The sequence below is a fragment of the Salmo salar genome, chromosome 01, assembly GCF_965601325.2.
Source record: "Salmo salar chromosome 01, fSalSal1, whole genome shotgun sequence".
Lineage (NCBI taxonomy): Eukaryota > Metazoa > Chordata > Actinopteri > Salmoniformes > Salmonidae > Salmo > Salmo salar.
Genome location: NC_138291.1, coordinates 30,750,867 through 30,767,169, shown reverse-complemented (window position 1 = coordinate 30,767,169; position 16,303 = coordinate 30,750,867). Strand labels below are relative to the sequence as shown.

The 16,303-nt window shown below is 47.7% G+C and overlaps 1 protein-coding gene across 5 annotated transcripts in view; it reads right to left on the bottom strand.

Annotated features, from left to right (window-relative positions):
- LOC106598880 (CDK-activating kinase assembly factor MAT1) overlaps positions 1 to 16,303 on the bottom strand; it is a 64,527-nt gene that overhangs the window by 537 nt on the left and 47,687 nt on the right. For all 5 annotated transcript variants that reach the window (XM_082973520.1, XM_082973518.1, XM_082973519.1 and 2 more), the window contains one exon: positions 14,202 to 14,323. In XM_082973520.1, coding sequence (XP_082829646.1) covers positions 14,202 to 14,323 — 122 coding nt within the window. The remainder of the gene's footprint in view (positions 1 to 14,201; positions 14,324 to 16,303) is intronic.

Here is a 16,303-nt window from a genome sequence, read left to right as displayed (position 1 = left end):
ACTAAGTTTACAGTATCCTAATGTAAGGACCTATAGTCTACTATCCCCTCTCCTTCAACATCCCTATATTAGCATCACTGCTACTGTATATGTGATGTAAAGATCAATCGACAGCCTTCATAGGTGGTGAGGCCTTTAAAAATCACCCAGGCTACACTGGACACAATGACGTTGATGTGAAGCGTTTCTTGAGCATGGGTTGATTTTTATCCAGACACTTAGCCCACACCCAAGGTTTTTCTAGCCCTCCAGAATCCCCTCAGCCCCATTTTTTTTTTAAACCAGGCATGTTGACTGAGAACACATTCTAAATTTACAGCAACGACCTATGGAATAGTTACAGGGAGAGGAAGAGGGACACAGTCCAACCCCCCAAACCTTTCTCAACGCTAACGATCTGGATCACGTTCTGCGCATGTTATTTTTACGCACACATTCGTTTTTCTACCGTAACTGCTGCCCACACTGCCCTTCCTTTCACGTTTCGCTTTTTACTTACCCTCTTCTGAACCATGATGTAGCTTATATTTCTGAACCGCTGAAATAAAAATCCTGCTGGTTTTATAAAGCATATATTATGAAGGCTATAACCTTTTCTGTCAGTCTGTTGTAATGGACATTGCAGTTACACAAGCAGGGTGCATTCCTTACACTTGAGCAAAAACAAAATCAGCATTTTGTGTGTAGGCTAATCTTTATAGTTGCTGCCATATACTTTCTGAAACAAATAACACTGCCTACTGGCAGCTTAGCCAGTGTTCGCAATGATGATGAAAAATAATTAAATTGCTAATTAGACTGCGTGGCTGTCTTAGTGCATTCCACCTCTGGGCAGCCGAGCGTGTATCCGGACCGGTAAAAAGAGTGACAATGGGCGAGTTCATTTTGTATCGACAGATGCTATAGTAATATACTGCAGCTGCATGTAACTCAACAGCTAAGAACAACATGAAATCGCTAGACTGTGTCGTGATTTTGTTCAATACTGACAAAATTTGTACGAACATGTCGATAATGGATTCTGTAAATAGCTGCATGTAGCCTACTACCCTCCTGAAGAAAAAAAAACACATGAAATCACACTTATGCTTAATGAGGCATGGAACGCAATAGTTTGAACAGTTGTGTACAACATGAAGTTTGTAGACTACACCAGTGACCAGACAAAAGGCGACCAAGGAGGTGAGAGCGGCAGCGGAGCACTCAGCACAGCAGCTACGTAGGCAGCGGAGCACTCAGCCCAGCAGCTACGTAGGCAGCGGAGCACTCAGCACAGCAGCTACGTAGGCAGCGGCGCACTCAGCACAGCAGCTACGTAGGCAGCGGAGCACTCAGCCCAGCAGCTACGTAGGCAGCGGAGCACTCAGCCCAGCAGCTACGTAGGCAGCGGAGTGGGCACATGGCAGAAATAAATGTTTTTAGCCTGGACAAAGTGGGATACAGAAACTCTACCCGTAGCCACTCCATATAGCATTATAGGTGCATTTTATTTTTAAGTGTGTACAGATGTAGCCTTAGCCCACCAAGGACCCTATTCAGCTTTTCAGAAGATGGCAAGTCATTGTTTATTTACACTGAGCTGCAGATGGAAAAACAGCCGAGCTGTCGACTTAGACCCTAGTCCATGGTGACCAGTGCTCTTCCACTGGGGGGGGGGGGCAGGGATGACCTGTAGCCCCACCCTCCCTAATCCTTCCTCATCATACACACACACACTCAGGTCCTGGGCTGTCAGTCAGCTCAGTGGGCACTAGGGTAACGACTCACCTCCTCCCCCCCCCCTCCTCCTCCTCTTGGCCTCCCTCAGTGGGTTCTACAGTCTCTGGCTACTAAGCTAACATAGTCCTCAAGCAACTGAGGTCCAAAGCAACAAAGACAGCACACACTCACCCCCCTCCTTTCCCACACTCACAGCCCCAGCAGAAAGTGCTAAAGCCCCCACACGAGTCAGGCTTTGTGCCCCCTGTCATTGAGAGCCAGGGAAACTTCAAAGTGAAATAGGAAGCGAGAGCACAGACAGCCCTCTGATTTGTGCCCCGGTTCAGTCTGCTTTACAGAGTAACCCAACACCTGTGGGGAGGCTCAGAGAAACTGGGAGGGAGGAGGTGTGTGTGTGTGTGTGTGTGTGTGTGTGTGTGTGTGTGTGTGTGTGTGTGTGTGTGTGTGTGTGTGTGTGTGTGTGTGTGGAATATGTGTGATGGAGTATGTGTTTATGGAGCATTTCTTTTTGGCAGTTTTCATGTGTACCAGTGTGTATTTAACATTGTTTTTCCTCATGAGTTTCCATGATATACAGTATATGGAAAATAGACTAATATCTAAAAACCAACTGCTAAGCATAATGTATACATGGTCATTAATGTGCTATGCACTTACATTAACAGAAAATGAAGTCTAGTCATCAGTGGTTAAGTTCCAGACATACGAAGAGAGGGCAGATCGGGTTTTGTACATAAAGACCACTCCTCACCCACTAGAAAAACAACACAAGTCCAAAACAGGCATCGCAGTGATTATTAATAATAACTTCATTAAGCACGAGCTCCCTGTAGCCGGTCCTTCACGGCGCACTTGAGGGAGGCCTTCTCCGATGGCTTCCTGCTCCTCTCCCCACAGCAGATGAGTGCCGTCTATTGATTATATTGTACTGGGCCTTTTTAACGGTGAAAAAGTGGTCTATTTCCAGTCTGGCTAAGTCTGCTCTTCCTGCTAATCTAATCCCCAAGCTACACATGTGGTCATTCCTTCCAAGAAAGCTGAGAGCCCTGTAACTTTATACCAGCCTGCCCCTAAGGAAGGAGAAGAAGAGAGGAGAGAGAATAATGGGGGGAGAAGGAGCGAGAGATGGAGAGAGAGAGAGAGCAGGAGGATGCAGAGTGAAATCACCTTTGGGTATCATCACCAGCCAGTCCTCTAGTCTACAGCCGTTAAACCAACAGTCTGTCTGCCCTCTGCTCCCCCCGAACACCACCCGTTAGTTCAGTACTGCTCCATTAACTCTGCTCCTGTAAGTGCATCTCGTCCCAAAGCTCTACTTTATACACACACCAGCATAGACGCTTCCAACGAATGCACACACACACACACTTCAGCAATCCATCACATCACCCTTCTCTTTAGCGGAAATAACTGACTGTACTTGACACTGAATACACAGACAGAGGAAGACTACAGACATACAATGAATAGACAGACAAATATTTCACTGACGCTTGGTAGAACATTTGCAAACATACAATGAAGTTTGGTACACACCGCGATAGACTGACTACTATATATACTGTGTGAATGAGACACTTAACAGTATACACGGTGCACTGAACCAGCTTTGACTAAGTTAGACTTACACCTCTCTCCCCCCTCCTTCCCTCCCTTACCCCTCGTTCTTTTTCTCCCAGAGGACTGGCTGCCTTTTGTTCACAGGCCTCTGAAACCCAAGCCGTTTCGGCCGGTAACATCTTTCACTCTCCGGGCCCCACTGGAGCATTAACTGCAACTCGATCTGGGCCTTTTCAAAGCCTCCTGTTATTGGGTAAATATGGGTCACTTTGGAATGGTCCATTATGTCGCTTAGGGGGGCGGGAAGACTAATGCAGACGATAGAGATGACTGAATGACATTTGTGAGCATGGGTGATTTTAGTTGGTTCTTTAGTTCATACAAAAACCCATGATGCCACGCCTATATGCCCCATGGATCCTATAGACTGCCAAGTTATTTGTTATTCAACATTTATATTTGTTATACTATATTGTCCTTCACTTTTGAATAAACTAAATCAGATGAGGCATGGCAACGGCAAACTGTCAGGAACCTACTGTTAAATCGAAAAACATGAGTGTCTTACCACAATGAACAATATTCTCACTGATGGAGTAATCCAAATATTATTCTAGAACCCCTGTTTCTCAGTATTCATGCTACCATCCACCCCTTTCTGAGAGCCAAACGACTCCAAACTGCTGGAGCTAACAGCACATTTCCTCTCTGGTTTGGAACGGTGAATACCTGGGCAATTTCTCCTGCTAACGCTAATAATAGTCTTGGATTTCCCGCCTGGGCCCCAAAAGTGTTCCCTGCTCCCTTTGCCTGGAAAATTACACGCCGGCAGCCCATGCTAAAATGTTCCGGAAGATTCCGCGTGGATTCCAGCTGAGTGTAACTTCTCTTTGTGTTCAGTTTCAAGTTTTATTGTCACACATGAACAGGACAGGTTGTGTGTGTGGAAGGCAGGAAGAGTGTTTGACTTCTTCAGTAAAATAGCTGCAGGACTGAGAGTGAAAACAGCCTAGTTTGGAGCAGCTATATTATGTGAAGGACTGGCAGGCTGTCTGTATCAGGGCTCCTGTCTAGACTCCATGTGTTGGCTGTGGGGAAACCCAGCCATGATGGAAAGAAAAGTTCAGATATAATGCTGACACGCCTGCCTATAGATCATGACCATCACTTAGTGGTGCCCTCACAAACCACATACAGACATGACAAAGCATTAAATGTGGACCAGCCTTACACATTGCTGATTGAAACTATGGGGTTTGACAGGTTGCATTCCCATATTAAAACATCTCTGTATAGCTTAAGCAGGTCTGAGTGGGTTGTGCTCTTGTACACAATAGTATATCAGTATAAATGATCTGCACTGAGTGAGAGAGTGCATAATAGAAGCTCTTTCCTATCAGAAAAGCCGTGAATCACTGAAGCATGGCGTCTAGTAGCGATGGCCAGCTGCTGTTACAGCATGTCTCTGTCTCCCTCCCTCTGCTCCTGCACTTTACTTTCACAAAGGTCTGGTCACTGACCCCAGACCAGGCTGCAGCTCAGCACCTGTCTGCTCCTAGACCACACTCTCTGATCCTGGGACTGCAGTAGTTTTTTTTGCTGCACAAAGGATCAAAGAGACGTGTTACTTCCCATGACTCATGTCAGAGACTGAGCATCCTAACTCTTGTCACTAGCGCGCTATGGAACAAAACCTGGAGAATTCTACTCTGTGTATGGTGCAATGTCGAAAACAATGTCGAAACGCAATCAATCAACTTTCACCTATCAGAGACTCTATGGCCTCCTGGTTGAAGATGGCGGAGCTACTGTAAGATATTAGGGCTGAGGTGTAAGGTGAGAGTTAAGGTCAGTGGTTGGGAGGCCCTGGCTGGATCTCTCCACAGAGGCCTGTTTCATACTTCTGAAAGGCCAGTCATGAGTCTCTTGGACAGCAAGCCTCATGTCCGGAAGTCTTCCTTTAGCGCTCCGATCCAGCAAAGTTTGGGAATCCTGGCCTGGGAATGAGGGGGTGGTGGTGCAGAGCCACACACCTGTCGGATGATTTGTCATTATAGAGGGGTCAGCACTCAGCTGTCACCCCCTAATCACCCTCCTCACCCCGCCCCGCTCCTCCAAAAACACCCCCTGCATTCCTTAGCAAGCTCCAGTTACACACACACTCACAACTCCACTACCCCTCCCCATCCCTGCTGCCCTAAGAACAGCGCTGTGCAGGACCGAGCCAGAGACTGTGTGTGTGTGTGTGTGTGTGTGTGTGTGTGTGTGTGTGTGTGTGTGTGTGTGTGTGTGTGTGTGTGTGTGTGTGTGTGTGTATATACATGCGTTACAGGGTACAGTGACCTGCGTATCTTTCCCAAAACCGTAATAACAATACACTTCCTCTGCAAAAACAATACAGCAGAATTTCCTAAAAGGTATGCAAGCTAAAACCCTGGAACACATCCAGCCGGGCCAGGAACAAAACCCCTGCAGTGGAGCCAAACATAGAACGCTCTCACAGGTATACTATATCTGTCAACAGCAGCCTTTCATCATCGGGGGCCAGAGGCCAGTCTCGTTTCCCTGGGATGGAGTTTCCTCCAGGACATGGTAGTGTGAGATTCTATCCTCCACAACCATTAGGATGATACGACACGGCCAAAAAAAACCTGTTGTACACAGGACACTCAGTCTGAGTGACAAGTCTACACACACTCAGTCACTACTAGGCCAGGCCATCGACTCCTTTTCCATGATCATATATCTTATCACTAGCGGGTCAACTCGACTGACAGAGAGGGTGTGTCTCTCAGAGAGCCATACGGAGTATCACTAACACTTAGGTAAGAGGGGACCACTTTTAAGGTGTTAACACAAGCATTGTAAGACACTTAACATTAACCCTTATAGAAATACTCACTCATTTTGCAGTGATTGACAACTAGCAATCACAACTTGTAAGGACAGTTTATATGAAATCACAACAAAGGGGTATGAATGACGCAGGTAGCGGTGTGTCTGATATGAAGGCATTATAAAGAACAGAGGCTTACGCTGATGCCTAAGTCCTGAGTTTCTTCACAAAGTGTCAACTGTCACTGCTCATCCAGGACTGGGTCACAGACCTGTACTTCACCTGTCTGGCCTGATGGGGGCGGTACAGGCTGCCTGACAGGACATCAAAGGCATGGAAACCCACCACAAACTAGCCACTTGATACGGGAACCCACATTTCAAGGCAGTGAGATGCCTGGCAGGTACTGAGTATCCATCTATCTATCCCCTGGAGAGCAGGGAGAATACTGTGGGCTGGAGGCGGGGGGAAATTAGCAGTGTCCTCGTTAACCAAATGGGTCCGTAAACAATGGAAGGGCATATGCTCTTCAAAGAATGGCTGTTAGCGCCAGACAGACCCACAAACACACACACGGGAGTATTGATTGTCATATGTAGCATATTGTAAATAGAACACCGGTACACTGTGGAAGAAAAGCCTTTTCCCAGGTGGGTTCCAAAACACTGGTATCAGTTTACACAGCACCTCGAGCATTAGGGAGAAGCAAGAGCATTTCAATTAGTGAAAGAGGGAGGGAGAGAGAAAGAAAAACACAAAGAGACAGAAAGGGGGGGTGGATTCATCCATCATACTGGAGAGGTACCTACTACAAGTCCCCACAGCGCAGCCCCTGATGACGGGAGTTTGTTTTCTTTCCCTAGCTCTTAAGAGGGGAAAATGAGCCAGCTAATCCCACTGTACATCACAGAGCCCTGGGCCCTGGGGGGGACACAGGACTCCACTGTGCCAATATGGTGTGTGTGTGTGTGTGTGTGTGTGTGTGTGTGTGTGTGTGTGTGGGGGGGGGGGATATATATATATAGCTAGGGTGAGAGTCGCCCCATTCGGTTGACATCAAAGCCTACACACCTGACTGACAGTCCCAGTCCTGCCTACACCCCTGACTGACTGACAGTCCCCAGTCCTGCCTACACCCCTGACTGACTGACAGTCCCCAGTCCTGCCTACACCCCTGACTGACTGACAGTCCCCAGTCCTGCCTACACCCCTGACTGACTGACAGTCCCAGTCCTGCCTACACCCCTGACTGACTGACAGTCCCAGTCCTGCCTACACCCCTGACTGACTGACTGACTGACAGTCTCAGTCCTGCCTACACCCCTGACAGACAGTCTCAGTCCTGCCTACACCCCTGACTGACTGACTGACTGACAGTCTCAGTCCTGCCTACACCCCTGACAGACAGTCGCAGTCCTGCCTTACACACCTCTGCACATATTGGGTTAATGTATAAATAGTTAGGAGATCTCTCTTTTGGGAGTTGACCCTGCAGCCTCCAGCCACCGCCACAAATAAACAAAGGGGGAGTAGGCAGGCAAATACCCACCCCTGGTTATCCCTGGCCTGCCCTGGTGGTGTCTCCTTCACTGGGGCTTGGCTGGCCTGTTCGTGTGCCTGTGTGGGAACACCACCCACCCACATGGGGAAGGGGCTGCCAAGGGGCCCTCATAAGAAAAACTAAAACAGCCGTCTCTTTCAGAGAGCCAGTGAAAGACTGGCGCGGCCATGGCGACCCATCTCTATCTGCTGTTTTTATGTTCAGACAAACCCATGAAGCTAAAGAGCTTTCTACTGTCAGAGACGTCTCCTCCTCCAATCCACTGGCCTAATGACTCACACTCAAGAATCAATCAATATTTGCACAGATCACATTAAGAGACAATAGCTCTGGTTCATACAGAGCTATACCGTTCTGCTCCTGTTTCCTACAACAGAGAACATTATGACTGCAGGTCAGGATAAGGACTGGATACTGTACTATACAACATTCACACAACCGCCTGGTATTAGCCCAGCTACCCCTGTAACGGAGAGAAAAACCACCCATACACTACCCCCTATTTCCTGGCTTCCCCACAAGAGTAGTACAGTGTCTGGCCATGCAAGAGTAGCTATACTATACTAGTAGCTATACAAGAACATCAGAGATGAGAGCTGATCATATGCTGAGAGTGATGCTGGGGAAAACACAGTTCATCCTGTGGGTTTGCAAGTCAAATAACCCTGCTTTAAAGATCTGGCTCCCACATTCTCACATAGTTCCTGCAATATCTTTTGGCTATGCAAATGTCAAATCTGTGAGCTACAGCTGTCGTTGATGCTCTCTGCTCTGAGAGGGTGTGGACAGAGCATCCAGAGAGGCAGTACCTTGCAATGGTAGGCTTCATCCAGCTAGCTGCTAGCACAACTAGGTCACTGCACGAATCTAACAGCCTGAGCTTTTGTTACACAGAATGATCCCATAGCATACATCTCTATGATTAATTACTGTTATGTTGAACATTGCAAAATCGCCTCAAAATCTAGAAAAGGTTGAGACGGATTATGTAATTGTAGTAAAACCAGATCAAAGGCTTGGGTTCATCTGAGGTCATACTATACAGCGCCTTTCTTACCTTCATCCAGCCCCATAACTCAACCATCAAAGCTACATATTGTGTGCTTGTGTGTGCGAGCACACCGTATTTGAGAGGCCTTCACTGTGAGGTTTCCATCACTCGGCTCCCTCTGTCCCAGGACAGCCCTCCAGGTCCCTGTGAAGACCTCCACCCCTTCATCCCCTGCCCTCCCAGGACCCGGCCCATCAAATTGACTTGATGCCAGCTGGGATCAGAGAGCCGGGGCCTTATGGAAAAACCATTTTAAGGCCATTTTGCGTAGAAAGAGCAAACAGTCCATCTGGAGTGGTCTTCCTCAGTTCAGCACACGCCTGCTGCTCTCCACACACAGAGAGTGGGAGACGCACGGGAGCCACAGTGACTGAGATTTACTGTCTCCTACTACAGAGGGAGGGAAGGAGTGAGTTGGACATGACTTAAACCTTGTTTAATGTAGGGGAGAGGTTGGGAAGCCAGAGGTGAGAGGTCATAGTGGGTAGTGAGCCAGGTTTAGTTGACCTTGGAACTCCTACATCCTGCAGAACAGGGCCAGAGAGAGAGATGGAGTCAGACCTGGAGTCAGGCCAGCCTGGGACTGAGATCTAGGAGGGACGCCTGCCAGAAAGTTATGATTGTCACAGCTCCTCAGCCAACACTGCCTCTCACACACACACATACTTTACTTATGTACACACACACACACACACACACACACACACACACACACACACACACACACACACACACACACACACACACACACACACACACACACACACACACACACACACACACACACACACACACACACACACACACACACACCTAGACAGCTAGGTGGAGAACACAGGCAGGAGTACACCACCCAAAGACCCATCACTCCCTTCCTCCCAGCCAGGCCAGGCCTCAAGTCAGTACACCTTCAACACACAGTGTGTGTGTATTATGAAACAGACAAGCTCTCTATGACCAGGGAAAGACTACAAAAGCCACTGTGGTAGCTTGACAACAAAGCTCCTTTCTCTCTATATGTCCCAATCAATCCCCTCCATCCATCCCTCCCTCCCTCAGAGAGAGCTTGAACCCTTCAGCCAGACTCCAGTGAGTCTGACGAGCCTGCATGGCTGAGGAGCAATACTTCCTGGTCTGCAGCTCAGGGTCCCCTGGAGAGGAGCTCCAGACTAAACACCCCACCCACCCTCCCCGTTCCATCGCTCAGCTGCTCCCCTTCACTCCGAGCAAGCGACGAGAGATGACCGCCTCATAACCAACAACCAACCGCCCCCGACAGAAACCTCACTTTTTCCACCAATTAAGGAGAGCAGGGAGGGGAGGGGAGGAGAAGAGGATGAGGGGGTAAAACTTCAAAATATTATCCACATTGGCATTTAGCGTAGCACATTGAGCAACCGCTGTCACAGTGATGGACTAATTTCAGGGTGACCTGCGCCAATACAAACAACTGCTCTTTCTAGCTTTCATTGTCAGCACTTGAGGTTTTAGTCGAAGTTTTGAGTATGGCGCTGCCAATATGTCTCCTTCTCCCTCTTTCCTCACACAGGATTAGTCCTTGTCCAAGATTTACTCCCCCCTCCCTTCTCTCCGGAGCGGCAGAGAACTTGGGTCTTTCATCGCCTACACAGTCAGAGCTTAGGAAGTGCACCAGAAAACACACACACACACACACAGTAGACATGTGTAAGCACACAAAATGTACTCCATCTATTCCTCAAAGACTTACAACCGCATGTGCGCATGCTCACACACACGCAGCCGCACAGAGAAAAAAGGTTCTGACATCAAAGACAAGGACACATAAACAAGCTCCCTCTTTCCATTTCTCAAAGATACACACACTCAAGACCAAAACAAACCTTCTCTAACACACAAAATGGACATAACTTCCAAAACAGTAACACATGTTCATATACCATCATTCAGGTTATTTTATCTACAGGCAGCAGAAGCACAGATACTAAAATATAGTGTCCCTCTGCAGTTTGTGGTTGCTGTGCGTTCCAAGTTGCAGGTCCCAGCCATGTCACTAGGAGTGAACCAGGTCTGAGGTGAGGTAGCGTTCCAGAAGGGGACAGTATTGACCCAGCCACACCGGTCCTGAACACACATGGACAGGTCACACTCAGTACTCAGACTACAGTAAGCTACCTGGTCAAACTACACCTTCAGGGGTCAAGGTGACAGCGGAGGAAAAGGCCTCATCCTCTGGCCTATGAGAATTCACATTGTAATATGTTACGGTAATGCACAGCAACAGGTATTTTCAGCGCATATTGTGTTAATGCATGGACATGTGTATGTGCCAATCAATGAGACAGAATGAGTGACACTTCCTTTTCATAAAATGTCTTCACACTATAGGGGGCCTCCTCCGTTCTGTGGTTTCTCGCACACACACACAGACAGACGCATTCAGACATGCACGTACACACATCAGGGGAAGTATGTTTCTGAGATTGTACGTGTGTGGGGTGGGGGGAGAAGCTGAATGGACACTTTCAAAGGCCCCCATTGCCTGAACATGCAGCCTTTTCTCTTTCCCCCAGTATTGAAGCAGCTGTCTTTAATAAGAGCACAGCCCATATTTATTCAGGTACAGCAGAGAGAGGGAAAGACAGCGAGAGAGAGAGGCGTGGCCCTTCTTTTTCCTGGCAGCCGCACAGCGCTCCTGCGGTTTTTTGGGGGGCAAAGGGACAAGGCGAAAGAGACGGAGAGAGAGGGAAACACACACACACAGAGTGAGTGGGGGGAGGGAGGCCCTAGCATAAAAAGCAAGGCTCCGCTCGCATCCTGTGCAGAGCCGGGCCCCAGAGGCCCCAGGGCCACGGGGGGGGGGGCTATGCGCTCAACTCTCCCGTCCCTCCAGACTCCCCTGTCCAAGACAAATCACCAGTGGTGCTGCTGTCACCATGGGCCCTGACCAAGACAAACAGCCCTGTTTAAAATAAGACCAAGACCCTAGCCCCTCTGACAGCCCCTCCTTCCCTAACCATAACCCCTTCACTCTCTCTCTCACACACACACACACACACACACACACACACACACACACACACACACACACCACACACACACACACACACACACACACACACACACACACACACACACACACACCATAGGTCAGAAGACAGACTCTGGCCCATCCCTGCACCGGAGAACTCCCTTTCAACCTCTCCACCCTCTCCATAACCTCCCTCTATTCTCCACATGCCGTTCAACTCTCACCACATCACAGCACTTCTGTTGTGGCCAAAAATGCAGAGTGGGACATGTGAATGTGTATGACACTGTGCACATTTTTGGTGTGTGCCTGAGACTGTGTGTGTGTGTGTGTGTGTGTGTGTGTGTGTGTGTGTGTGTGTGTGTGTGTCTGTGTGTGCGCGCGTGCGTGCCACCACCGCGTGTGCATAAACTCTGAACTTAGCTGAATCCCAAAACTGCCAACAATGCAGAAGTGTCAGCAGAATTCCAGCTCCTGCTAACAGAGCATACTGCATCATGGGAGTTGCTGTTTATTTGTCAGACTGGGCTACAGTAGTCGGTCGCTGCCTGCGCCAGAGGGACTGGTGTTCATCATTGAGGAGACTAATTTATCTCAGGTGGCAGAGCACTTCCCCTCCAGCCCTAGTCCTGCAGGACCCCTGAACTGCTGACACCAGACCCCCTGTCCCCCCCCCTCCTCTTCCCCCTTCCGTCCCCCTCTCATCAGTCAGCTCCAGCATGCGGCAAAACATTTTGAGATGTGTTTCATCTGCATATTGATCAGCCTAGCCAAAAGAAGCAAAACCTCAGCATTACACTGCATAATACATAACGTACAACATAATGTAAAAGTACAACCAGTTATTCTACTAAACTCTCCTGCAATCCATTAAGGAGGAAGGCTTTACCTCAATTAGGCGGTTCAGGAGTTCATTATGGAAATCAAAAGGGCATTTTTTATTACATATTAAAAAAACTAAACTCAATGGAAACTCATTATCCCTCACAAGGGTTCGAAAATCTTCCTTGCAAATTGCAATATGATCAACTGGAAGCCACAGAAAATAAAATATCTGCTGAATGACAGTTACTATGAGGTGGAAATGACAAAGGCTCATCTCTTTTCACCAATGAGAACGCCCTTATTTGTCTGCATATACCCCTCTTATCCAATTGGAGCTCTCCTGGCCGGTGGGAGGGCCTTAGTGCCAGCCTGTCTCCGTGCAGACAGGCGGTTGGGCTGGGTGCGGTCTGATGGATGGGCTGTGTTGTGAGGAGTGGGCCGATGGCGTCGAGGAGCGATTGGCCCAGGGGCCCGGCTTTGGGGAAGGCACTTCCTGTGTGTGCTGAAGGACAATGAGGTCCAGGCAAGGCAGGGCTGGGTACAGGGGAACGCTGGCTGTTTGCCCCTTAGAACAAAACCCTCCCCCCACCACTCCTCTCACAGCTAATCAAGGGGGAGTCCAGAGAAAAGACCCAGACTTCCAGGCGAGCCTGTACCCTCTGTTCCCCTCTCATACCCCCCTGTCCCCAACAAGTATACTGTGCCACCCAGACTGTCTGTACAATCATTTTAATTTTATGATGTCCACTACTGTGCTGTGCCTATGGACGTATCATATCACTGGGCATCTCTAGATCCTTCTCTCTGGATATAGTCTCCCACAGTGGATGTAGTGTATCACAGTGCCATCCATTTTATCACCAAAGCCCCATATACTACCCACCACTGCAACCTGAATGCTCTCGTTGGCTGGCCCTCACTACATATCCGTCTCCAAACCCACTGGCTCCAGGTCATCTATAAGTCTTTGCTAGGTAAAGCCCCGCCTTTTCTCAGCTCACTGGTCACCATAGCAACACCCACCCATAGCACACGCTCCAGCAGGTATATCTCACTGGTCATCCCCAAAGCCAACACTTCCTTTTGCCTGCTTTTCCTTCCAGTTCTCTGCTGCCAATGACTGGAACGAATTGCAAAAATCTCTGAAGCTGGAGTCTTATATCTCCCTCTCTAACTTTAAGCATCAGCTGTCAGAACAGCTTACCGATCACTGTACCTGTACACAGCCAATCTGTAAATAGCCCATCCAACTACCTCATCCCCATATTATTACTTACCCTCTTGCACCCCGGTATCTCTACTTGCACATCATCTGCATATCTTTCACTCCAGTGTTAATGCTAAATTGTAATTATTTTCGCCTCTAGGGCCTATTTATTGCCTACCTCCCTACTCTTCTACATTTACACACACTGTACATAGATTTTTCTATTTTTCTTTTCTTTTGTGTTATTGACTGTACATTTGTTTATGTGTAACTCTGTGTTGTTGTTTCTGTCGCACTGCTTTGCTTTATCTTGGCCAGGTCACAGTTGTAAATGAGAACTTGTTCTCAACTGGTCTACCTGTTTAAATAAAGGTGAAATAAATAAAACTAAAAATCCTGCTGTACCCTTTAGGTGTGTAAGTGTGTTCTTACCCCAGAAGTCCCAGCTGCTCCAGCTCAGGCACGGGGGTTCTGTAGGTGTGGCTGTTGATGGGCTGGTAGCGGTACAGAACCTCTTCTATACAGGCCACCAGCTGCAACGACACAGTCTGACCCTGCAGCACAGGAAAGAGGACACATTACAGTCAAAAACATTTTTGGGTGTGAACATCACCAAACAACCTGTGGTCATTGATAGAGTATGTCAGTTGAGTTGTGTTTGACAATTACATGTCTCGGTTCCATTGAGAGATGTTTATTTTGGAAGACGCATATTCAGGCCAGTAATTCAGAGGTAAGAAGGAATGTTATATCAACCCATATTGGCAAGTCCAATACTGCTCCCAAAGTGGACATCTTATGCAGACAGCAAGAGCTAAGCAGCAAACAAAGCTATTCTCCTGAATACTGTAAGTAGCCTACCTTTAGTAATAGCCTCTGATGGCCATTAGGATGGGGACAGGGCCGGTTTACCAACCGGGCACATGCCCTGGGGACCTGACCTCCTCTGGGGGGGGGGGGCCTTGGAGGTCACGGTCCCCCAGATAGCATCTGAACACATCATTTGAGGAGTGGCCCCTGGAAGTCGTGGCCCCCCCAGATAGCATATGAACACGTCATGTGTAGAATTGGAGGAAATTTGCTTTAAAACTGCAAAATTTTCTCAGCCTCATGGCAAAATGTGTAGAATAGCATGAGATTAGCTATGAAACTGCATGCCCTGGAGGTAGGTGGCCCGGGGCCCCAGATTTGGTCATGGATGGCAAAACCCTGAACCAAAGTTACTAATATAAATACCCAGAATCCATCCTGTGGAGGACAAGGTAGGTAATTATGCATAATACAGAACAAAGACCACCAATAAAGACCCGGGGATTCATGTATTAGATTAACTTTACAGGAGGGCGGCAAAGCTATAAAATATAAAAGATGCGTATTTGACACAAAGATCAACTGTACTAGTTGTTCAGGCTCTGATCTTGTTGCACCTTGATTACTGTCCTGTAAAATAGTCAGGTGCATCAAAGAAAGACCCAGCAAAGCTGCAGCTGGCTCAAAACAAAGCAGCACGCCTTGTCCTTAACTGCACACATGGAACTAACAACATGCATGAAAGTCTCTCGGTTGAGGAGAAATTGACTTCTTCTCTTCTTGTCTTTTTAAGAAACATTTGTGTGTTAAAATGCCTAACCACTTGTACAATCTATTTGCTTACACTTTAAAAACAGACATACATACCCCACCACACATGCCGCTACGGGTTTCTTCACCTTACCCAAACCAAAACCAGATTTAGTGCGTTTCTCAGATAATGTAAAGACCTCCGTCATTGTGGAATGCTCTGCCACTAAAGTTGAAAAAATAACATGAATCACAGTGCCTCTCCTCTTTCTAAATATCTAATTTAACTGTATATAAGATTGTATATATGAATCATGTGGAAATAGTATTTTGTTGTCTCTTGGTGTCTTTTCAATTTATGTTTATTGATTTAAAAAAGTGAATTACATTTTTGAAATGAAATTTTCTGTACTTTGTCATGCATTTCTACATTTTATGTAGACCCCAGGAATAGTAGCTGCTGCATGGGCAGTGGCTAATGGGGATCCTAATAAACCAAACCGGTGTGTGTGTGTGTGTGTCTCTCCAATCAACGGGAGCTTTAAGTGGATTCATCCAGAAACACCAGTGTGGCACAGTGGGTGGCCAACCAAATGACCTAAACGACATCACTGCCGTTTGGTAAACTCGCAGGCACGCCAAACGACCCACATTAATCTGTAGCTATCCTCTAATGAGAAAATATGCTGTGCCAACCAGTTAACGTCACCTGCAATTTCTCTTCCAATCAAGTGAAAAGCTTGACCTGAGCAGGCAGCTGAATAGATCTGATATCTACATATTCTCTTCCAATCCATAAAGGTTGAAAGGGGTTTCAAATGTCTGCCTTGCCTCACAGTCGAAAGACTGACTTCAGTTTCTCACGCCCTTGACCGTGGTCACTGAGCGAGAAATGTGATCCTTCTTCAGGACATTTGCAGCACTGTTCGATCTGGACCGGTGCCATTAGCCGCCATAAAGGGATTTTCCACACA